Below are 26,799 nucleotides of genomic sequence, written 5' to 3'. Positions count from 1 at the left end.
TCTCTCAGAAAAAAAGATAAAAATATGGATTATCGCAAAATGTGATATTCATTAATTCTAGTAGGACCAAAATGAATTTTCCAACCCAAATCTTCTCTTCAATCAGTTGTAAATATCTTTCATTAATCAGTAAATAATTTCGTTTTATCGGTTTTTACCTTCTTGATTTTTAATGTGCTCCATTAAATCTATAAGATGTATATTTTACAGAATTACAAAAGGCACGACCTATATTTTTTTTAAATTGTAAATATAATGAAGAAATTGTAGATAAATGTTTTAGTGCCTTAAGAGTGGAGTAATGTGTGGAATACTGAGGAAGATAAGTTAAGGTTGATTAAACTGAATGTAGAAATTTCTGGAAATGAGAGGAGAGAGCGAGCTGTGGTGTTGATTGTGATGAAATTATGTGAAAATGTATGGAAAAAAGGAAGAAGAGAAAAGGGATTGAGTTAAGAAAGTTAGTCATGATTGTAGGAGAATGATAGCGCGTTTAAGTGAGACTAAAGGGTGGAAAGAACGAGTGGATATTGAGTGGATGGAGTTATTGGTTGAAGAGTTTATTGGAAAGAGGTAGGTTACGTTTGAGGAGATATGTTGTGAGTGTGTGTGTGTGTGAATAGAAATGGGTAAAACCGCGTTGCCAGTTTTTTAATTTTGTTTTTTGTTTTATTTTTGGAATTAAATAGTAGCCGAAGTATAGTTAAAACGGAAAAATGAAAAGATAAAGTTGAAAAGTGGTATCATTATAACTTTCTTTGAGGTCTTTGTAATTTATAAATATGTTGGTGTATTTGTTTTATTATTATTAATTTAATTAGTTTATTTTGAATTTTTTATTATTATTGTTATTTGTTTTATAGGAGACATGTAGGGTCACCATCCGGAGGAGTTTAGAGGTATGGTAAGAAATAGCCACTGTATGAAGGACTTCCTGTTGGGGGAGAACGCCCTTACCCACGGAAATGGCAATTTTTTTTCTTTTATTGGAGTGTTTTTGGTAGTATATGGTGAATTGAAGTGTGTCCAGTTCGGCTGCTAATTAATAAAAAAAAAGAGTAGCTGACGTCAAAATTAGATGTATTTTGAATTTAAAATTTATCGTCGCTGAGATGAGAGGAGATGGGATTTAAAAATATATATATGTTAAAAAAAAAAAAAAAAAAAAAAAAAAAAAAAAAAAAAAAAAAAAAAAAAGGCAGGACCTATAAATGTTAGGAGTCTTTTATGAAAGAGTGTATATAAGACACGTTCCAGAAACATGTAAAGTAAAAAAATGCATATTGCAGAGGAATTAAATAAATTCTAATCATATGTGGTTTATATTCCTTAGGCTTAATTCTTAGATATATTCCTCTTGTATTCTAAACTTGGATACTGTTCTAAAACTTATTTCAAACATTTATTGGAGTATACGAAATAACCACTGAGTTGCTCACTTTCCGCTCAAGTTACTTCGGGCGAAAGATTTTGTTCAATTATGCTGTAGGAATTCTGTGCAACATTGTCAGAAGGGTTTTATTTGACTTACAGCTAACTTCTTCGAAATAAGAGCAGAATGGAAAATACTGTCATTTATACTGTGTTTAAAAGATGATACAAGGAAAATAAAACTAGATGAAAAGCTTCATTCAGCAAGTATTCTCCATATTTAACAAATGTGTGGTAAGTGGTAGAGGCGAGTAAAAATTTAATTTTAAACCTGAACCTACTTCAACTGAAAACGAAAACTTTCTGCTAATTTTCCTCATCTGATTTTTTTTTCTGGGGGGGGGGGGGATTCATAATTTATTTATATTTAACTTTTGGAGTATATAATGGTACTGAGCACAAAGAAGATTTTGAAAATAGAGACAAATCTACAAGTTTATACAAAGTAATACCTTAGAAAAAAGATATGAGAATACTTTAGCCTCGAATGAATTTTCCTCCAAAAATTCATCCCTGTATATTTCTGAATTTTGTCTCTTTGAATCCTTGCTTGAGTCTTGAAAGCCTGACAGCCCTATCAGTAATCAAACTTAACAAATGAATGTATTCAAGTTGCCTTCTATTTAATGTACAGTTTTTTATGTGAAAATTAAATCGAATGTATATAGAAATTTCAAATCAAGAGAAGACTGAAAGAAACTTAAATCTATTTCAAATAGAATGATTGTCCTTGACCAGGGCTTCCCAAAGTTTTTTCATTCACGACCCCATTTACGATTGCAAGTTTCCTGGCGACCCCATATAAATATAACTGAAAGACAAAAAAAAATTTTTTGATGATTCATTTATTAGATAACAATATACATATAAACATGAAAAAGAATAGTTTTAGAATTTGTTTAGAAACATACAAAAAAAAAATTATATATATATATATATATAAATTATAAAATAAGATAAAAGTTGAAAAGTTGTATTTATTATATTGACAATAATTATATGCCCTATTTTTCATCAAAATTGAAATTTTTGCAATAACATAAATAAAAGAAAATTCTGACCTGAACGCAGTCGTTGGGTGGTAAATATTAAATTAAAATGAAAGGAAAAAATTTAGTGAGATGGATGTGCCTGTTTTTTACTGCATAACAAATTCAATCTTGGTGAATGTTTGACACTGTTGGACGTAAGACCTCTTCAGCTTTTTTTACTGATGAAAGATATTGGGGTTTGATATGTGGTAAACCTCAGGGAGTAACTTCACATAAATATGTGGTGTTGAATGGCAGAAGAACATATAATGCCATATCTGCGATTGTCGGGAATTCAATTCTAGTTCTGATCCAGAATTCAGTCAAGGGCTTTTTTTGGAAATTGTAGTTTTAAGTTTGAATCACTCGAAAGCTCAGCAAATTCCTCTTGAGCTTAAAGTGCCATGTGATCAATCTCAGTTAAATCAATACAAAATGGTTTTGAATCCAAGCTACCTTTTTGAAATCAATATTTAATATAAAATATGTACAAGACAATGTTTCTAGCTCTTTTAAGTGATCTAAAATAATTTTTGCAATATAAGTTTTACAATGATTTCTCTCGATTACAAAATTGTCGACACTGGAAAATATTTCGAAGTTTTTTTTCTATCCTCTCTTTCAAAATTTTAGTCTTTTTTCACAAAACTTTCAGTTTTATCGTTAGAAGTAAATATATAGCAATTCTTTTCTTGAAGAGACAAGTTGAGATCGTTTAATTTCGCAATAATATTCGACAAACAACACAGCTTGGATAAGTCGTTTTGAAGAAAAGCAGCAAGTTCACATCTTCGTTTGGTTAAGAATAATTCAGTTCCTTCTTTTAAAAATAATAATAATCTTAAAATTTGACCTCTTCACAACCATCTTATTTTTGCATGAAATAATAAAGTTGTATAGACGAAATCCATATCCTTACAAAGATTTGAAAATAAGTGACTGTTAAGGGCATGTTTCTTAATAAAATGTATAATCTTAACAGAATTCTGAAGACATCGTTCAATTATAGTGTAAATTTTTTTGGCTGCAAGGGCCTCTCGGTGAATAAGGCAGTGAGTAAAAGTTATATGGCCATAATGAGTAGCTTGAAAAAATGATGTAAAACCAATGTTTTATCCCGTCATCGCTCTTGCACCATCTGTGTATATACAACAGCAATTTTTGCATCCTAGACTTTCAGTCTTTAAGAATTCATCAACTATACAATATATGTCTTTTCCTGTAGTGTGTTATAAATATTTGACTTTAATATTTAAACATTTGACTTTATAATCTCTTGCGACCCCATTTGGGGTCGCAAATCATAGTTTAGGAAGACCTTTCCTAGACTGAACATACTTGCGCATATTTCACAAAAGGGGTTTGATACCCATCAAAATCGACACTGGACGGTTTTTGAAAATGCTGAATAGAAATCTAAGGCTACTACTGCAATTAACAAATCTGATATCCAAACATAATAAATATAGATTTCGCAAACGTGGACATGTCAGGCGTTTTAGAAACCAGAGTTCTGCATTGATTTTCAAACTGTATGATCGGAGAGCCTGGAGATGGGTGATTGGCCTTCCACGACCCGGAAAAGACACAAACGATTCGGGCCGCCATAAACAGTTTCTAACGATAAAATTAATGTTTAGAATACAAAAAAAAATTGTTTGTCAGGAATCAGTTTAGGACAAAGACTACATATGGCTAGAATGAACTTCTACTACAATTGTTTTTACTTTACATGTACCTTCAACTATAATGAAGATTGTATAACAAAAAGCATTATGGGTCACGCCCTTTCAGATTCTGTATAACCAGCAAAATTCAAGAATCCATGGAACTCATTCAGACATCAAAAAGGTTAACATAATGTTGATTTATTCATTAATAATATATATTAAATCCCATCCGAAGACAATAAACTGGTAGCCAGAACTTTGATCTTTACCCTGCTAGAATGGCAAAACATTGCCAAAGTTTCGTGAAATTTCGCACTGAGTATCAGCTTTACTACTGTGCCTAAGTCCATTTTTTTTCCTTAGAAAATTCATGGCAACCTCTGTGGTTCGATGATATGCTGCTAGTCTTGACGATTAGATACTCATCATGCATACTGGTACCTATCCATAACAGAGACAGCACTGCCTAATAAGAAAATGAATCTCTTAGTGAATTTTTGGGTAAAACTCCTTCAATATTACTTCCATGAAATTCCAAGGGTTTTCTCATAATGGCTAATATGTTGCAAAATGAATCGGCATCCAACAAGTTGAAGCCACAAAAGTTTCCGATTCACATTTTCATCATGACAGCAAAAACTCAACAAAGCGACAAGCGCTCCACGCTTTAATTGTTCATGTCCCGCAAATTATTTAAAATATAACCTGTCAAGAGTGGCCTTGAGTAAGGGCCAACATTGAATTCAAGCCAACTTTAAATCCAGCGTAAAAAAGAGTTTGAACGAGGGAATTGTCTTTTGTTCTAATTGCCAAGAAAAATGAATACTTAGCATCATATGTCCAAGTTCTTCGAGGGATTGGTAATCTTCCGGCACTTTTAAGAGGATATTCCTCGTACTCTCCCTGTCTGCAGATTTGATTAGCTTCCTATCCAAAGACATCTTTCAAAATATATTTCAAAGGCTTTAGATAATAACCAGAATCAAAATTAAACACATAGCGATAGTATTTATTATACTACTACTACTGACAGCTCACTGCACCACCAAGCCGCCCGAGGCCAACACAGCTAGGCACGCTTATTCTCCATCCCAATTTATTCAAAGACTCCCTCTTTACACCCTCCCAAAAAGTTCGTGGTAGAACCGTCCAAGAAGTTCTGTCTTAACCGTCTTAGCCGATTGGTTAGCCCGCTGGGCTTGAAATCCTTTGTCTGCGAGGACGAGGGTTCGTGTCCTGGTGTCAATAATGACGAAGACCACACTGCCTTTTCATCATAAACAACAAAATACAAGTAGAACAATAGGGGAATTTTTTCTATAAGACAGTAGAATGCGAACTGTAAATGAATATTTCAATCGTATATCCAAGGGTCGTCCTCAGCAAAACAAATGAAAACAATATAAAAGAAACCCACATCAAAATACAATACATTAAAACTAAAATCTTGTTAAAACAGTCCTAGCATCATTACTTCAGGCAAGTTCAACCACGACTGGTACACCAAGTGAGGTGAAAAAAGGCAATTCGTTCAAGTGAAATAAAAGCAGTTAAAAACAAGCTTTAATCCTAATCTAGCCTTTTTGGCCGCTAGTCTAGAAGGCCTAACTATAACAGGTTCAGTGGTGTTGTTTACTGGTTTTGTAATATAATTTGTTAATTTATATTACATTAAATTAGTTGTATTATATCATAAATTATATTATATTTAATTTAATTACATTTGTGTATAAGGCATTTAGTGAGTATTCCCGCAAATCCCTATTTAAAGAAATATTATCATTTAGCTTGAGTCTAATTTCAATTGTCTCACTTTTTTCAAAAAAAAAATCACTTTTTTCTCACTTTTTTTTTAATTTGGAAACGGGTATCCTATTGTCTTTATTAATAAGACAATTAGCCTTGGATTGGAAAGACACTCCCATAAAATCAAGGGCCTTTCACCTTGTGAGGCTCCCGCCAAGCCCTAAAATATAATCTATCTATAATCTATATATCCCAAAAGTCACTACAAATTAAAAAAAAAGTTTACACACAAAATAACCTGTATGTAGTATTTACTAATAATATAAAAGTCATGAACTTCCTTAACTCTGGTAAAGATAAAACCCCAGTTACTCGCCAAGTTCAATCAAGTTCAAACATTTTATTATTAACATATACATGTATATAATTGACATAGGCCCATGGGGAGACAAGCTCGAAAAACTAGGCCTAGACAAAGATACAATACAAAATTACGCTACAATACAAAGATAATTACGACGGCAAAGATACAATAATACAAAAATAATATGAAAGTAGCAGCTAGCCCAGGATCCAAATATAAATATATATATATATAAAAAAAGATCAATATTATTAAATATAAATTCATACTAAAAGATAGCCGAGAGGCCCACATTCACTTAGAACAACAATCCAAACAAATAACTTAGTCATATTAAAAAGACACTTAATTAAAAGTAATCCTGAACTAAATGAAATTTAAGATTCCTTTTTATTAAATGGATAGAAGAAAATTTATCAATAAAATCCTTGTGAGCATCCCAGCACCGGGCTATTGACACAAACGGGGCGAATTTAGATCTCTCAGTACTATGCTTGTCAATGTAGATACTCTTTTTTTTGTCGCGTGTTATAACGATGTAAATCTTGTGATTGGGAGAACAAACTTTGATTGAGGTAATATGGCGGTAATTTCTTAATGTCATAATTAAATTTGAAAATAATTGCTCCAAAAGTAAATTGTTGAGAAACTGGAAGTATATCTAAATAAGTATATAAAGATGCTGCAGAAGACTTATTTGGAAGTGAAATAGGCAATGAAATAAAAAGTTTGAGGATTCTTACTGCTTTATTTTGTAAAACCTGTATTGGTTTAATAAGGCTTTTAAATGTAGATAAATATACTAGAGAACAATAATTAATATTAGACTGAATCAGAGCAAAATAAATGCTTCGTAAAGCAGAGTAGGGCAAATAATGCTTCAACCTCCGCATTAAACCAACATACCTTGAAATCTTTAAGCCTATATTTTGAATGTGTGTTTTAAAAGATAATCTTTCATCAATCATAAGTCCAAGGTACTTTATCACATTCACCCGAGATATTGATAATAGATACTTTGAAGAAGTAACTCGGGTAATACGAGGGCATATATTTGACTTCCTGCCGTAAATTATGAAATTAGTTTTTGATAAATTCAAAGCAATAAAATTTTCAGAACACCATTCAAGAACATTAGAAAATGCAGTATCAAGTTTTGCCTCCAACTCCTCGTCATTCCTCTCAGAAATTGAAACTGCCGTATCATCAGCAAAATGTTTGCTGAGACATGGGATTGCCAAAGCGCGGTGAAGATCATTTATATAAATTAGAAAAAGCAGAGGACCTGGAACAGAGCCCTGAGGTACCCCAAGCGTCGATGACTAAGGAATAGATAAAGAGAGGAAATTACCTCCATCTACTCGTTGCCTTTTCTTATCGAGTTAAGATACAACTACATCCAATGCCGATCCGCGCACTCCACAACCATCCAATTTATGAAGAATAATACAATCGAATATTGTATTGGATGCTTTTTTTAAATCCAAATATATTGTTGCTGGAATTTCACCTCTATCTAAGCATTCATGAATATATTGGATGAGAGCAATGATAGCGTGTTCAGTATTGTGTCCAGACCTAAAACCAAACTGGGAATTTGTGAAAAAATTAAACGATTTAAGAAAGTCATAGAGCCTCTCATAAATTGCCTTCTCAAATATTTTAGAAAATGCTGACAAAATAGAAATAGGGCGGTAATTTGATGGGTTTTTAGGAGAGTCACCTTTGTGAAGCGGAATTATCCTCGCTTCTTTAAAACCAGACGGGAAAACTCCATTTTTAAACGAAAGATTAATTATGTGCTGTAATGGCAAAATTACTGCAGACAATATTTTTTTTAACAATTATAGAACTAGACCCGTCAATTCCCCCTGAATTACATAGATTTAAATCACACACTATTTTTATTATTTCAGACCGAGAAATAGGCGCAAGAAAAATTAAATTACATTGAGGAGATGGAAGGTATGAAGAAAAATGTTTATTACTACGTGAATCAAACTGGTTCATTACCGATGAAACAATTTTCTCTCCTATACTAGCGAGATAAGTATTTAAAACATCAGCCACTTTCTCCAATTTGTTAGTAGTCGATCCATTTTCTAAACTAATAACTTCAGGCAACTTAGAATTCCTTTGTTTTTTTATAATAGAATTAATTAAAGACCACTTTTTGCGAGGAGAATTTTGAGCTTCTTCGAAAGACTCTTTAGCCTATGTTATACCTATGTTTCGGAAATACCTATCTTTAGACAGTTGTATCAGTGCGGTTAATTTATTTTTGAAGATTTTAAATTTTTTAATATTATAATCAGTTGGACTCTTTAACTGCTTTTTAAATAGCTGTGTTTTTTTCTTAACTGATATCAAAATTCCAGGCGTTTACCACGGCCTTATAGGAAATTTTTCTCTGCAAATTTTCCTCGTAACAAATGGGCAACTAGAATCAAGGCAGCAATTGAAATTTCTTAGGAAAGTATCAGTTGCCACATCTGTATCCTCCATGGATATTACATCCTGCCAATCCAATAGACCAAGGATTTCATGCAGACGCTTTAATGTTATTTTATTTATTAACCGTACTTGACGTTCCCTACTTACCTGCGGTATTTTATAAGTAAAAGCTAAATCTGAAACCAGCAGGATATGATCCGATATATCACTTAAAACAGCAAAATTTGCTTTAATTGGTAAGGATGTAAAAATATTATCAATGAGAGAAGCAGAACTAGGTGAAATTCTTGTAGGTATCAGGCAAGTAGGAAGCAGATATGCAGAAAAGCAAGAAGACAATAAATCAACAGAAGCTTTATTTGAAGCTTCTAGAAGGTCAATGTTGAAATCTCCGGAGAGGATAACATCTTTATTTTGAAAATGAGGTTGATGCAAAAAATCATGGAGTTTAGAGAGGAAAGACTTGACTGGAGAAGAAGGAGGTCGGTATACTACGCAAAAAACTATATCTTTTTTTCCAAGACTAATTTCAGTTACCATTACTTCAAAAAGCATTTCCTCATGAGAACCTTCTAGATTTACAAGGCGTCGAAAAGAAATACCATCTTTAACTAATCCTGCCAAACCACCTTGGCGCCTAGTCAGTCGGTTTTTGAAAGTAAATTGATATCCAAGAAAAGTAATATCAGGAGCCGTGTCTATAAGAAAAGTCTCACAGAATCCAACGACATGACAAGATAGCTTATGAACTACATCGACAAGATCATCCTGTGAACTAAAAAAACCTCTACAATTTAAGAATCCTGTTCTCACAACCCCGGTACTGGGAAGATCAGAAACCTCGGAAGGTAATTTATATCTACATTTTGGAAAATTAATTAGCCCACCATCATTTATCTCATTTCCAAAAAATTTATCATGGCTCTGTAAAATGGAAAAGTCAAAAGGGTTAGACTCTAGGTCTCTCAGTCTATCCCCAATACAATTATCATCCAATGTAAATAATCAGAATTATGATCAGGACTAGCAGAAACTTACGCAAAATGCACACCGTCTGAGTCTTAACCTAGCAAAAGCAACTGAACCAGGGAAAACTCGAAAATAATGATGAAAGAAAAAGAAACTGCTTGAAAATAAATAGAAACAAGAGAAAGAAACTGAACTTATTCATTGTAACATGAAATGCGGATTGCGGATACAGAAAAAATTATTGTACTCAATTACTTCATATAAATAGAAACACACAAAAAAGACAGAAAATAAACTTATAATAAGCTACAGAGGGACAAAAAACCTCACAAGAAAAAAAAATAGTAGAAGCACACAAAAAAGACAGAAAATAAACTTATAATAAGTCTACAGAGGGGCAAAAAACCTCACAAGAAATAAAAATAATAGATCCTATGAACAGAGAAACATTACATAAAGTAATAAAAATAATCTCTCCAAAGGAATGTCATTATTAATCACCGTAACTAGTCAATCTTAGCCCACAGTGAAGACGGAGACTTTTTACACTCGAGCCATAATTTGCTCCCTTTTTGTTTAATACGCGTAAGATGAACCGAACCCGAATCACGAATGTCCTTTTCCTTAGACAATAGCTCATTCCGTAGGAAATTTAGCTTTGGTGGGAGATCTGTGCAAATCCGGATCCCACTACCCTTCAACTTATTCACCTCACTGAGAATCGTCTGAGTGCTATGATCTGTGTCTAGCAATATAGAAACAGGGGCCGGTCTAACACTAGTTTTTCTACTAGTGATGTTTGAACTTCTATTTCTCGCAAGGCGATAACACTTGGTAAGAGAAATGTCCTCGGTAACTTGCAATTTGTCAGAAAGAAGAGACTTTACGTTGCTAGTCACTGATTGATTATGCTTTTCAGTAGGCAGACCATGAACAATCAAATTCAACTTTCTTTCTCTCACTTCGATGTCCAAAAGCTTACTCTCCAAATCGTTATTCCGCAATTTTTCTTGCTCTAGATCATTTCGAAGCTTTTCAGATTCCTCTCGTAGATTCGCATTTTCAGCTGATATTTGCCTAACTTCATCTTGAAGGGAAATTATTGAGACAGAAAAACTTTTCTGCTCTGCTATTATTTTATCCAGCAACGCCTGAATCCGTTTCATTCCTTCATCAAATTTTGCTTGAGTGACAGCCATAATGAGTGCTATAATCCGCATGTAGAAGTCTATACTTGCATCAAATTACGCAATGGCAAAGTCCAAAACAATATCAAATTTAATCCTTTTAACTTTAAAAAGTAATCCGATTATAAGAGTTCACTCTTCAATAGCTAGATACTGACTCAAATACCATGTAACTGTAGCAACTACTGTGTTGGTCAAACCCATCAGAATTTAGAAAAACGAACAATCAAACAAATATTACATTGGTTGGTCGGTGTATTTACTGATTACGTAGTGAAGGCTTTTATAATACCAATATTTTTTATTATATATGTTATTAGCGAATTGCACATGTTTATCAGGTCATTTATAGAATTTTCATTCTAGTACAACGAAACTCTCTAGTGGAATGGCAATTATCAGAAAAAAAGTGATATATTTCAAAATACTTGTCGCATGTGTTGTACGACATGCAACCCCCACAATACCAAACGCTGAGCTTAATCTGGCATAAAATAAAATTTTAATATGAATAATTTATTTTAAACATTCATTTTTCCTAACATAAAACCCTAAACTGGAAAAAAACATGAATCATTCATTCTTAAATATTGGCTTAGAATGAGTTGGAGGTTTAACTCATACAAAATGAAATACTACAACCAAAAATAATTTTTATATGTGAGGTGCGACATGCAAAATCCATAATACCCAACGTTGAGTCGAACTTCCATAAAATGAAGTCTGCATAGATGCTTCGTCCAAAAGTAATTCCATACCAGTCGAACTTTACCAATCAAGTAAGGAAAAATTGAGCAGAAAGAAAAGCTGTTTTTAAAATAAAATGTCCTAATTACTCTGAGGTCAAGTAAGACCAAACTGGGAGTAAACAGAGGCTCCATTTCATTGACCCTAAACAAACCTTAATCCTAGATATATAATTCGTCCTAAGTTACCACACATGAGTACTATTTTACCAATTAATTAGGGAAAGATTGGGCAGAAACGAAAGAAACGCTGCAATGCAATGTAATATAATTCAACACTTTTATGAAATATTTTTCAAACAAAGTCAAATAACAATAACCTACTTATTTAGCACTTATTAATAATAAACAGCGAACGTTGGGCGGGGTTCTATACGATTTTTTTTAATCCTACCTCCTCTCCTCTCGGTGACATAATAATCTTTTTCACTTAATTTCAAACTTTAATGTCACCTACACCAATTTAAAAACTTCTTTAATTTTTTAATGTGGGTAGCCAAACATAATTGATGAAGACAAGGTATATTACTATAAAACTCAAAACCACAAAAAAATACCATTCCCGGTTTTGCAGGGTGCCCTTCCGCCACAGGGCACCCCTTTCACCGTGGAAATACATTAATAATACACAAATATTTTTCTTAAAACCTTGTTCTCAATCAACTATACATCATCCTCCATCCTCCCAATCTTCTCTCAACCCCATAACAAACCTAGGAGGAGTAGAATTCTTTTTAATACCCTTTTGGCTACTCAAAATTCATACATTAACCATTAAAATATAATTTAATATCAACTATACATCATCCTCCATCCTACCAATCTTCCTCAACCCCATACCCAACCTAGGAGGAGTAGAATGTTATGCCCTTACAATGTCTTTAGCCACGTTATTCTAAGCCTTCTTCAAAAACACGCAAATAAACTACTGAATTCTTTTTAATACCCTTTTGGCTACTCAAAATTTATACATTAACCATTAAAATATAATTTAATATCAACAATACATCATCCTCCATCCTACCCATCTTCCCTCAACCCCATAACAAACCTAGGAGGAGTAAAATGCTGTCCCCTTACAAGGATTTGATGTCGTCTCTTTCAAAGGCTTTGGCAATTAAAACTATTGGCAATTTACAATACATGCTTGGTCTTAAAGTCTGTCTTATGCCAAAAACCGAAATCGAGACTCAGAGCTTACTAATGGAGAAAAGCAAGTACTGGCTCATAATATTAATTTACTTTTTCCATGCCTCAAGACCATGTTTATGTTATTTTAGATTCGAATCCCTTTTTATACTCTGATACCTTTTATTATTTTTTTAGAAATCTAAAAATAAAGATTTATATCAACTATGAAGTAGGTGGAAAACATAGGTATCATCAAAAAGCACTATTTAAGAAAAAGTAATGCAAGAACTAGCACTTCCTTAAGATTTAACGCCAAGATGGCCAAATGCATCGCTCGACCGAGAATTTGTTTTCTTTATACTCCTCTTATTAATAATGCTATTGACACGTAATTAAAGACCAGTCAAAACAAACATGTTATTTCTAACCAGTAAGGTTATCAATAAAAAGAAGCTGTTAAAATAGAACAACTCCCACAATTTGATTTTGGGTTTCATTTTTCACTCGAAAGTAAATCGTTTCGTCTAGAGCCAATGGGCGTTTCTGCCGCTTTCATAATTTTGTTCAAAAGCAAAGACAAGTTAACTATATGCAGAAACAGTTGTTTTTTTTTTTGGGGGGGGGGGGGTTAATTAATAAAAAACATCCGAAAAAATCAAAACCTGCATAAAAGAAGAAGAAAGAGAAGAAACAAATTTGTGAGGCTGAACAGCATGGCTTCATGGTATACGTTAGATGAGATTATTTCACAAATAATTTCTTAGACCACAATGCATTCCTATCTATTGTTAAATATGTCAAAATAGGAAAACATGTGCATTTAAGGCCATTGTAGTTTAAATTTTCCTGTATTGAAGCTCCATCAGTCTTCGGCAGAAACCTCCTAACACATTTGAATCCCAACGACCAAGCTTTTTTTTGTTACCGCTTTTTTGTAAGCTTTTGTTATCGCTTTTTTTATGCTTTGTTATTGCTTTTTTTAGATGCATGACCAAAATAATAGCGTTAAGGAAAAAAAATATTAATTCAAGAGCTTAAATGACTGTTTATAAAAAAAAAATAAGGTTAAAATAATAAGCTTAAAATAATTAATAGCAAAAACATAATAATAATATTAATAATGATAATAATAAAATTCATTATTAAATGTAACTTTTAAACTTCTCATTGTCTTACTGAAAGTTTTATCCTTTATTATATATTTTCACTTTATTTTCAATCATCTCGGGTAGTCTAGGGGCTAGAAACTCTGAATTATCTTCTAAGATCCATTTTATGACACTTCATTTTTGAACTATTTACTACCCACTAAACACTAGAGGAATATTAAAGATCATTTCTGGAGTCATTTCAAGAAAATGACTATACGTTACTAAAATGCACTTCAAACGTCGACGCTTTCAAGTTATTGTCGCTACTACCAAAGGGTCCAATTGCAACTGAACCCTCGTGTAATATTCAGACAACAAATAAAACTACGGATTCGAGCTTAAAACAAAGAATGAGAAGTCTTGAAATAAAGATAAGAGAGATAAATCAAGAAAAAAAAAGATAAAAAAAAGAAAGGTCTTTAGATCTACTATTTTGTTTTCATACTATGCAAGTTGCATTTCTTCGGTATGAAAAACAACCTTCTGAAAAAAACACACACACAAAAGAAAGGCACAAATCAAAATATTTATGAGAAAGAAAACAGAACCGAGTTTTTTTTTTCTCCTTTTTTTTGGATATCTGTTTTAGGTATGACACCTCCACTAATTCTGTTTTGAGTTCTGTTACACCAGTAAGACTTTATAGAGCCTGACGAAGGTGTAGTATCAATGACAAAAGGTACAACATTAAGATGATTTTCTTACTACATGATGTTTTTCTTTGCTGATGCTAAATCCACAATTAATTTCCCTCATTTTTTCATATTTGTCCATTGCATTGTAGCTATTTTCGTCCATTGCTTGTCAGTTTTACTTCTCTTTTTGACTAAAAACCAGAATCACAATGGTTTCAATTCAATGATGAATTCGATCAGTCATGTATGCGTAATCTGCTTTTTTTCGCTGGAGGGGGGAGGAGGGTAGTGAAAATTAGGTTAATTAAGATAGAAAAACGGGAGAAAAAGAATATGAATTTAAAATCCCAATTTTTCTGTGGTGAGAAGGCTCAACTAGAATGCCCTGAACTGAATGTTCCTGAAGAGGAAAAAAACTACTTACCTGCAGGGCTATTCTCTTCTTTTACCGCAGAAGGTGTATAAGGCATTGGCGATAAGGTTGGCATTTCAACAATTGCTTGAACTGAACCTCTCCTGGAATGGGTGGGGCTTTGATATAATCCACCAACAGAATCATTCCTAGCTGGCGAGCCTTCTTTAACTTCACTGCTGATAGGTTTACTAATATGTTCCCAAAATGGCTTTAGACGTTCAATTAATTGTGGCTTAGCTCCAGAAACAGGTAAATTTCTTTTCTTCAGTTCAGCCTTAAGATCGCTCACTACAAAAAAAAAAAACTGAAACTTTCAAATTGTTCGATCATTTTGATCTAAGATGCGAGTAATTAAATCGTTTAAGAAGTAATTTTCTCCAATATAATGGGTCTACTTCCCTTCATAGAGCCTTTTCTTAGTCAAATACAAAATCATAGTCAAAACATTAGCGGAGAATTAGTTTACAGAGGCTTTATATACACGTTTTAGTAGAAAATTGGGTATCGTAGAAAGTGGCTGTGCCCAAGCTAATACAAATTTTTATCTAGGTAATTACATAGCCCTGACGCCCGGGTCCCATCTACCACCCCCTTCCAGTATGATAAATAGAGTCCTCTGACCTCTGACCATATTGACCTCTTTCGACTGATGATTGCAAAGAAATAAATATTAACCAATTTTTCAATATAAATGTTTTACTTGATATAGGTTGGTTTGTAACAATAATATATATATATATATATATATATATATATATATATATATATATATATATATATATATATATATATATGTTACCGTAAATAACCGAAATTGGTGAATGTCCGAAATACCTTTTTTTTTTTCTCCTTAGCTTTAGTCAGCGTTGCCAGTCAACTTTTCAATTTAATGCAAGGTTTGATGATGACAGGTTAGGTTAGATTAGGTTTGGTTAGGTTAACTTAGGTTTTTAACCAATTTCTGATATTTATAACCAAATTTAACCCAACTTAGCCGACACTAACATAATCAAACCTAACCGAACTTTAACTTTTACCATCATAGCTTGTACAAGACTGAAAAATCTGACTCGCAAAGCTAATAGAATCCAAGCAGATATAAAGGAATTTTGGGCATTCACCGGTGTAGGTCGCCATTAACCAGATTCGGACATATATGTATTTCGACAACATAATTTCCTAGCAGATGTGCTAGAACATTTTTAGAGACTGCACTTTCCTGGAGTTTCAAAAGAAATTTTGATTCCTTTAATCGAAAAATCACTTCTATTCACTTTCGATTTCTGCTCCATAAATCACGTATATACGTATATGTTGTCTACTGTTAATGTCTTCTTAAGAAATTTTTTATTTTTATAAAGACAATACATTCCATTCACATCCAACTGACCAGATTGGTTTCTAAAATCCATTGGTTCTGGTAAGAAAAAATCCCTCGGTAAAGGATATTTCGAGAAAAGGGTAAGTACAATACTTTTGGCCAGACTTTGTGTCCGCAGGGAATTCTTTTCTTGAAACTACACTTTTTGGTACAGCAGGAACCGTGGAAAGATAATTGCCCCGGGCGTCACCTCTGAAACGGCACTGCTTTATCTGATTCTTAAAAGCTTTTATTGCAAAGATCAATTCAATTTCTAAACTTTCTAGTACTACATTGAGTTCCTGGATTAATTGGTATTGAAAAGACATTAGCTCTTCTATTTATTAGCTGGTTCTAAAGCATAGCTGCACATAAATGGGTGTTTTCCTCATCAAAGCTGGTCCAAATGACACATTCGAGAATGAAATTTGAGATTGGTACCTTGGAATTTGGTGGGGGGGGGGGATTAGGTACCTTTCCCTGCAACCACTTTAAATATTTAACCTGATTATATTTTTTCATAACATATTATATTATTATTATTTCATTATTTATATTATTTATATATGATTATATATAAATAATATATTTATTATATTATTTATATATGGGTTTTGGCTGACGTAAAGGCACCTCATAGAAAATGACTATATAGTAATCATAGTAATTATATTTACAAATATTGACGATAACCTTTACAAATATAATAAATGTAATAACCAAATACCTTTAAAGTCCTCCCATTTCATTGTTTTTTCGTTGTTTGTAGAACTTGAGTTACTATTACTTGTTGAATGCACGCTAGCTGGTGATGATAGAGACTGATTTTGCCTCGGCGTACGGCTGCCACCTTCTGACTGACCAACACTTCTTGCTGGAGATGTGGCTGGGACTGTCATCTGTAAGATATCACAAAATAATAATTCTCGTCCTTCTTAATGCTTGAAAAAATCCACGAATAAGAATAATAAACAAAATTAAGCTAACTAATTAATATGAAGGAGTTCAGGAGCATATTCAGGCATTCTTTTAAGTTAAACATAATGAGTTTCTTGCATATTTTGTGTGACCTTAAAAAAGGAAGAAAAAGTTGAAATCGAAAAAAAAACAATGAATACTTTGGATATGCGTCACCTTTCTAGCTGACAAGAATCAAACTGTGAAAAACGACAGCAAAGCTAGTTTATTTTAAAGTTCGTGTACATTTAAGAGATACTCCGTAATGACACTAAGAAGACGAAAAAACCTGGAGGGGAGCCCAGTTGTTGATACTGTTGAAATTTGAATTATTCAGAACAGTTGAATTCTAGACTTACTTAAGGAATAAAACGCAACATTTCCCCCTCCTTGAAAATGAATCCTTGATTAATCCTTACCCTGGGTTCTTAGTTATCCCAAATATGCGTCTATAGAAGGTACGGGTATATAAATATACAAGGGTATATAAATAAATGGATATATACAAAATATGGCTACATAGAAGTGCCTAAGTTGGTACCTCCCAGAAAATCACTAGTCCTCAGCTAAGAGAATAATCCCCATGTTTTCATGCATGTCTCTAGGGACCGAGTGATTATTGGTAACTTATATTATTTGTCACGTATTTTATATCACTTTGTTTTTCGTCTATAATAAATTCTCTTTTTCAATATGAAACGGATACCTGAAGTTTTAAGCCAAACCAGTGTTTATAAATCAGTATCATTTTAAATCAGTAGGTATCATACGGCTCGGGAATCGATTTGAAAATTTAAGCAACAGGTCTTTTCAACGGGACACCAAATTCCGTTGTAGGGGGAAAGGGGCAAAATATGATTTCTCTGGTCCTTACAAAAGAGTAGAAGATAAACTTTAACTTTTTCTTATTTAACGCCTGTTGTTTGAGTGGTTCTTCTGCAAGAATGAGTAGAATATAGTTATGACACAGTATTAAAATTAACGTGACTCAAAAAAGAAAAAAAAACTTACATACAACTAAAAATATCACATCGATTTTTTCCCTCAAAATCCCTCTGTTTATTGTGTGAATTTTTAAATAAAATCATCATTTATATATATATATATATATATATATATATATATATATATATATATATATATATATATATATATATATTTGCATTATTATTATTTGTGCACATCACGAAAATCCAACTGGAAGAGTAGGAGAGGAGGCATAAACAACGAACACCTAGACTTTCGATGGTAGTTTCCAATTTTTACTTCAGAAGAGGTCCTCCAAACCATTCTAGGGAGAGACAACTAAATATAATTACTGATTGACAGTAGGTGACAGAACTCCGGATGCGTACAGAGAACTATTATTCTCGGCCATGTGTGGGCGACGAGGAAGCTTCAATGAATGACAAGGTTTAGAGCCGTTGCAACTTTGGTATGAACAAAGGAATGGTTCATGTGTGGGCGTGTGTCTTCAAGAAAAATAAATCCCAACCTATCCAGCAATAATTGCACTACACAATGAAAAGGACGATTCTCTAAACATTGTCTCGCGATAATGTATTAGGTATATGGGCAAAAATTGTAATGGACCAAGGCTTTTCTTTTTATTCTTCATAAGATGGGAAAATATCAAGAGTTTCAGGATTAATCACTCAAGGTCGGCCAACTACCACAAGATATTTTTATTCTCTCTCTCTCTCTCTCTCTTTCTCTCTCTCTCTCTCTCTCTCTCTCTCTCTCTCTCTCTCTCTCTCTCTCTCTCTCTCTCTCTCTCTCTCTCTCTCTCTCTCTCTCTCTCTCGTCCGAAGCATTTCGGACTCAAGGTCAACGCAAAAAAACAACAACATAAAGATGGTCTGTTCCATCAAAAATAAAGATGATCATATGAAAGATGGACTGTAAACGTAAAGAGTCTGATTCTAGTAGTTGTGAAATATATCAAAGCAACAACAGAATTTTAAATAGAATTTTAACAGAATTTTAAATCTGTTTTAAATAGAATTTTAACAGAATTAATATATCCTCAAAGCAATAACAGAGTTTTAACATATTATGGAAATATAAAAATATCCTACAAAACGAGAGGCACTTGAAAGAAGGAGAAAAATTTTCACGCAATAAAAAAAAGAAGACGCCGATAGTCTATACCCATTAAATATAGTCTTCCTAGAAGGTGGACTGGTTAAACCTGGTTTAAATCTAAGCAAGGATTCTCAATATGTGCGATTCAAGTTCAGGACTTGTTGTTTTCAAATATAGGGCTAATATTGCAATCTAAAAGCAAAAAAACTCAATCACATTAAGTACATATTTGAAAAGCAGTGCCAAGTTTTCACAAAAACTGGTAATTAAGGATTCTTGGGATTACCAAAAGTGGGATTCTTGGATCCATACCTGATTACATTGAATGTTTACGGTACTCCATACCCTGAGACATTGATGTACTCCATACCTTTAGACATTGAATGATCCATACCCTTTGAATCGAGCCTAATATTGCAATAAAGAAGTCGCAAATCAAAATATTTGTAAGTACATGTTTACCGATTGGTCTTGATTTGTGCTAAATTTTGCAATTAAGGCTTACTAAACTTGTTGATTGCTAATCTGAGAATAATATTACAAATGCCAATCCCAAAATAACAGCAGACAGTAAATATTTTCACAAATAATGTTGGATTTCCACCAAAGTTGGTATTTGAAGATTTCAGTATTTGATCTGTTGATAACAAATCTTAAGCTAATTTTTCAATATAGAAGTAAACAGCCAAAACATGGTTGGTACATTTTTCCCCAAATAAGGTTTAGTTATGACCAAAGCGAAAATCCCTGCGACTACTCCTACCATAGCTACCCGCTCTTACTCAAACTGTGACTACTTCTACAGCCCGCCTTTTCCTGATGCTACTGATCCTACAACAATAGTTTGAACAAAGACTTTTACTGCAACAGCTCCTTCTATAGTTACTGCTACTACTACTACCAAGTTTCAATTAGTAATTACAATTCGTTGCTATTATCAATGCTATTAATAGTCAGTATTACTTCTATTAATACATACAAAACAATAGCAACTAAAAAACTAACACAAACTAAATTTTAAAAAGCTAGGGTTTTCTAGGAAAACTGACGATCAGATTCAGAACTTAAAACAATTCACAAATTACAATAAATTCAAAATTGTAAAAATTACCATTATCAAAAATTACTATAAATAAATAAAAAAAAATCTAAAAAGCACCGACATTACTATGAAACGAGAAGCAGACTCAAAAACAGGAATCATCACAAATACGTGGGCTGCTGCACTGCTGAAACCCTGCAGATGGTTGAACAGTATTTGCGCTTTATTGACAACAAAAAATATGTTTTTAAACAATTTCCCCTTTGATTATAAAATTAATAGAAGTAATATATAAAATTAATAATTATTTTATTATATAAAATTAATAACTAATCACACTAACAAGACATTTTTTTAAACAGTCAGTTTAGTTTTAGTAATCTAATACGCATTAAATTTCCAATTTTCATCCGCCCTGAGACAATTTATCAATTAAATCAATTTATTTCCAACAAATAGAAAATCGATTGAGTTAGCAATTTTTTTTTTTTTAATCTAAACCTTTTGTTTCAGCAAAGCACAAATAACACTCAATCATTTTTTGTGGGGAGGGAGAGGCCACCAAAACACTCTTAATAATGGTAAAATTATCTGGACACAAAAAATTTGCGAAATATAACCTGGTTTAACATTTTGGAAGCGCCCTTGCTTTGATATTTTCTCCCTATTAAGGCCATTCTTTCTAAATCTATTCTAAAATTCAATTAGCTATACAGAGTTTTTGATACAAGGCTTTGATATATTTGGCTATTAGTCTGCACTCAGTTTAGCAATTCCTTTAATACACCCTCGTACGTTCTGGATAGGGGCAGATAAAGCAGAAAACACATCTAAGTGCAGAAAGTAAAAAGTTTCAGAGGAAAGCTTAAGAATAGCAGATTTGACTAAGTTTATAATCGTAGAATTACTTATCATACATTGTAAACAAAATGTGTGTAGTAATTTTACATAAAAAAACTTTTAGTGGAGATTAAACTTCCTGACAGTATCTAATCTTACAATAAACTTAGTAAAACAGATTTATCACTAATTTAAAAAAAATACAAAACAAGAAATCAAATTAGTTTTCCTTATAGTATTCAAAATAATCGTGGAAAAAGGCAAAATTTGGCAAAACTGATAGATTTACAACAATTTATTTCGTAAATTCAATACAAATTTTAAATATATTAATTTTACAACAAACTATACTGTAAAAATAGTACAAATCGTAAGTAAAATTTTGGTTTGTGACAACATTTTATTATTTTATTAGAAATAGCATTGAAAATCTATTGATTTCTAAATAAAATCACAAAAAAGCTGGTAACTGAACTAACTTCAGTTATTTTGCTATGAGATAAGTATGATTTATAATTCCACTCTTAAGAATGGCAAACTTTTCTTCGTTTGAATTCCTCCGAATTATATACCCTGTCAAAGACCAAACTGCAGCTCCCTTTGAGTACAATTCCTGTAAAACTGCCCCCCCCCCCACACCTGTCGACAGCCCTGTTGAAAATTTACTAATACTCAATCGCAAACGAATACACTTAAACAAGGAAATCAAACAAGGTTTTTTTATTGTTTTTTTGCGACATTGCCAAACATATAGTATATGATGGCTTCTAAGTGTCAAGTCTCTAATTAACAATTTTAATTTAGTTGGCAACACGGCATATTTAGAAATGCTTTTAGTTTTTTTCCGGTAACGGAAATAATAAATAACAAAAGAAGTCAAAGAAGCAATCTAAATATTTCTCAAATGAACACTAAGAATTCGTAAACAAAAGACGATCCGAGCCGCAATTACCATAGAAACTGTTGCTATTTCAATCAACAGATATCCCCCCCCCCGTCAGCTACAATTTATTGTTAACAATTGTTGGCTGTTGGCAATAGTTGGCAACACGGTTGATTATTCGAAGTTAGATATTTAACACAAAATTCACCAAGAGGCAAGAAAATGGTAATTATTCAACTAATTATATTTGATCAGAATTTTTTGCAATTTGGTAATAGACGAAAACATTTCAATATTATAAAGCCATAGGGTTTTGTACCTTTAGATAATAGTTGAGGGTTCATCTGCAAAAAAGTTACCTATTCATAGTTATCTGTTTATAGATATCATATATGGGTATCATATTTATCAATTTCTTGCCAGTCTCTAGCATTTCAGGGTATTACTATCATTTTCCATATTTTGGATTATTTGCACTATCATAAAGTTTTATCAAATTGATTTTTACTTGAGATTCATTTTACATCACAAAAAAGAAAAAAAAACAAAAACAGAAATCATTCAATACATGAGGTGAGATGATCACGTGACTTTGTAATATAAGAGTATCCGCAAGGGGGACTCACTTTTCACACTCGGTGGACCCGTCTACTGCTTTCAGACGAGATTCCGTTCTTTCTACCCTAGATTCTTTTATGTCCACATTTGCGTTTACAAAGCATCAAAACCTGAAACAGTCACCCCCAACTGAAAATTTCCCAGGACGATCGGACAAAGTCTAATTATAGCCTTTCTGACGCTTAACCGTCAAAAAACTTGGTTGACTCTTAACCTTACACATACAGAACCGCACTACATAAAAACAAGGGTTAATACCACCAAGCGACAAAAAACGAAAATAAAACAGCCCTCTAAACTAAATAGTGATTTAAAGGCAAACTCGAGTTCCATACTTAGAAAACAGGAAATATTAATAAAAACCAGCGAGATCTACTTTTTGAATTTGACAAACTATTTCCTCTATGGGCTTGGTAAAACTGGCCTCTGAACTCATCAGCAGCATTCAAATCGTTAGCAACAAACGAGAGGGCAGAAAAATCTACCACACAGTTCTGATGAGGTTAATTTATACTACAACTACAACTGCTAACAACTCATAGCAACAAGCCACCTGAGGCCGACATCTACGCATACTCCTTCTCCTACACACTACGTGGGATTGATTTATAATTTCAAGTCTTAACGATTTCATTAACTAGCTTCTTGAGCAAGTGTTACATGTTTCCCACATATTTTCTAAAAATGACAAAAGTGCGAAAAACAAAAGAGAGAAAAAAAAAACAGTCAAATTAAGGCTAAAATGAGGACTTTTCAATAAATTCCAAGTAGTTAGGACAGACAGATGTCTTCGAGAAGAAGCAGAAAATGACAAAACTACAAAATTTCGGATACAAAGATAAAAATTATACTAAGAAGAATATTGACATTGAAAAAAAGTACTTTTACAGAGAAAGAAATCCGAGAAAAGGGAGAAGAAATATTTTGCTTCGATTTCGTTTACTCTCACCGGAAAATTTTAATTTGTATTTAGTGTTATAGAATTTTTTTTTTTTTTAGGACCATCCCCTAAGATCTGTGAAACAGACTATTGGGCAAGTACATGCCATAAAAACGACATAGCCTAATTTCGGCTCGATTATGTGATTATTCGGCGTCCATACTTTTTTCCTTTACTCCTTTTTTGAGGCTTTCATATATAGGCCGCCAAACTGGATAAAAATTTGGTAAACCCCCCCCCCCCCAATTTAAGCATTTTTACGTCCAGGGTGAGCCCTAATAAAAAATCTTTTTCTTACCTACAATGGAAATGGTTTTTTTTTCGTTTACCGCTTACTGTTAAGAGCCTTGTAACCCCTGTTGTAAGGTATAACAAAGGGTATTGTAAACATATAAGCATGGAAACTGGCTCTAGTGTCGAAACGAATTATCACGAACGCCATGTGGCGTTAAAAATTGAATTTAAACTTTCAGTTCTCATGAACATAAAACTAGCTTCTTGACGAGAAAATTATCAACTTAAAAAGGGGTAAAAGGGTTGGCTAATATAATCTTCAACTGAATGGTACTAACCTTATAAAATTAATAGTCGGATGTGAAAATTTAGAAATAATAATTCAGAACAAAAATTTAGAATAAACAAAACAAAATGCAATATAAACTCAGAATATATAATATTTAGAAATAATAAACGGATTATTAGCAGACTGAATAGATTAAACGAATAACTATAAACATAAAAATGGTTCATGTAGCCTACATAATAAACAAGTATTATATATACAAAACTGAGTAAAAAGTCAAGTCAACCAACTTTTGCTCTGGCAAAAACTTTATCTTTTGTCATCTTTCTCCACTCCCTTCACTGGAAAAATCGGGCCTTCATCCATCGTAAATATCAGTTCTTGCCTGAATTTGGGTAGCAAAATTCTAAAACGCAGTAAACTCTAAAAGAATTTATTTCAAACACTGCAATAAATTTAATCCATATAAGTATTTGTCTTTGTTTAGTTTCAATCATCCTATGCGTCAGCAACAAATTTTTAAAATGACCTAACAGTGACCTAAGGGGTACAATTAAAAAAACGTCCCATGTTCAGTACGCATCTAGGCGTACCTACTAAAGAAACGAAAAAGGGCTACCTTATTCCTTTGATCGATCTGAAGTTGCAGTATTAATTGTTGTTGTTGTAGGAGTAATTCATACGGATTTTCATAAGGAACAAATGAGGATTCTATACTCGACTCAGTATTTGAATTATTTGCACCACCTTTTTGTGTCGGTCCCTAAAAGTAGAAATAGATAATGATTGAAAAATACTTATTACTTGTAGAAGTGCAGTGAAGGAACCAATGTATTAGACAAAAAAAACGTTTTCGCCGAATTATATTGAGTCTATCAGACACTGAAATTATAATCAAAGTTATTCAAAAACTATTTTGCCATTTCTTCTTGAGATACCACTACCTCTACCGACAACTCAGTACAATACCAACCGGCCTGAGGCCAACATAGCTGCACACGCCGCTCCTCCACATCAATTCAAAGCTTTAGTCTTTGCCTCCTTCCATGAAGCTCCAATTTCCTCCCTTTGGCCCCTTCTTTTGACTTCTTTCCATCCCATTCGGCGATGACCTGCTTCCAGAAAGTATAGAAGCAACCATAGGTTACTCATAACTGAAGCTTTCAGAAGCAAATCTGGCCAAGTCAACTTTCAAATTTTATGAAGTTCTAGCGTCGAAATATTCGGACGACTCTCGACTTTATACAGCTACAAGGAGACCATTTAAAAACAGGAACTAAGACCGAATAGCAACCTTTCTGTCATTAAAGAAAAAAAATCATCCATTCAATCAAATTTATTCTAAAATGAACGTACGATTTTCTCGAGCATATAAGCGAACTTGAGAAGTTCTAAAGAAAATTTGATCTTAAGATGATTGGTGCATTTAAATCAAAACCAGTTCTGAATTTACTTTTTAAAATTTCCTCCAATAGTTGTTTAGATGGACTTGGTCAAATTTTCCTCGAAACCTTTTGAGTCTAGAACGCCAAATATTAGTTTACCATGACGGAAATAGTTTTTTATCATCATTTTTTGTTCTTTCTTTATTCACGTGGTATTCCTTTAAATATGAGAAGCGTCGGATTTCTATTCGTACGTTCGGCTTGGGAACATTCCGCTTTACTCAAAGTAACATAGGAACACCTTCTTTTAAACATCATAAACCATGAGAGTTTCAATTGTATGGACTTGTAAAGTTGGCAGTAGTAAAAAGTAATTATGTTAAAATACACGATAATTAGCGTCATCACTAACAAAAACCTTCTAATTTAAATAAAAATAATAATAATAATAATAAAGAACATCGCCAACAAAATCTACAGACCCGAGAAGCAGAAAATGAAACGGTTTTTAGCGGTACGATTCATTCATGTTGAAAATGAAAATGGAACGGTTTTTAGCGGAGTGGTTCATTCACTTAACTTTTTTTTTTTTTTATTTGAAAAAAAAAAAAAAAAACGATGAGGGACTGTCAATAATGTGATTTTCTGGTTACGAGCGAAACACAATAGATGCTTTCGAAGCAAATTAGCTCTACATTCGTGTGTTACGATTAGTTCATCTGGCTCATAAATTGTATTACACGCAAATCCCCTAAATACCATAGTATACAGGGGCATAGCTCCAGTATTTTTATTGGAGGGAGGGGACAAGGGGGACCTCTTTTATTGGGGGGGGGGGGATAGTCGGGATAGTCAATGCGCATGGACTATATAATATTTTTTTTCCGAACTATTAGGAGGCAGCTTCCCCCCTTGTCTCCTCCCTCAAAACGACTCCAATGATAATATACTACCTCAATCACGTTAGCCTCTAGAGCGTTTTCAATGTATGTACATCGTGTCTTAAACAAAGTTACTTGGTTCAGAGAGATAATTGCCTGTGCGTGCACACAATATTTGAAATAGAAGAAGAAGAAAGAAACTAAAAAGGTGAGACAAAAAAGTAGATAAAAAGTAGATTCGACTCGACGAATTTGATCCAGCAGAGCCCATCCATTAAGATGGAAAATCAAATTTAACAAAGAAAATATTAAAAGTAAAATAAAAAATGCAGGGACTGCCTTGATTTTGAAGAAA

General features: G+C 32.9%; 1 protein-coding gene across 2 annotated transcripts in view; it reads right to left on the bottom strand.

Annotated features, from left to right (window-relative positions):
- LOC148942163 (uncharacterized) overlaps positions 1–26,799 on the bottom strand; it is a 228,966-nt gene that overhangs the window by 8,199 nt on the left and 193,968 nt on the right. For both annotated transcript variants that reach the window (XM_089102911.1, XM_089102910.1), the window contains 3 exons: positions 24,798–24,941; positions 17,018–17,189; positions 14,940–15,218 (listed from right to left, as the gene is read on the bottom strand). In XM_089102911.1, the coding sequence (XP_088959037.1) occupies positions 14,940–15,218; positions 17,018–17,189; positions 24,798–24,941 (595 nt within the window). The remainder of the gene's footprint in view (positions 1–14,939; positions 15,219–17,017; positions 17,190–24,797; positions 24,942–26,799) is intronic.

Source organism: Artemia sp. Qi Xiang Cuo, chromosome 17 (assembly GCF_049724085.1).
Source record: "Artemia sp. Qi Xiang Cuo chromosome 17, ASM4972408v1, whole genome shotgun sequence".
In the NCBI taxonomy this organism is placed as follows: domain Eukaryota; kingdom Metazoa; phylum Arthropoda; class Branchiopoda; order Anostraca; family Artemiidae; genus Artemia; species Artemia sp. Qi Xiang Cuo.
Note: the sequence above shows the minus strand (reverse complement) of the source record. Positions and strands in the feature narration are given on the sequence as shown.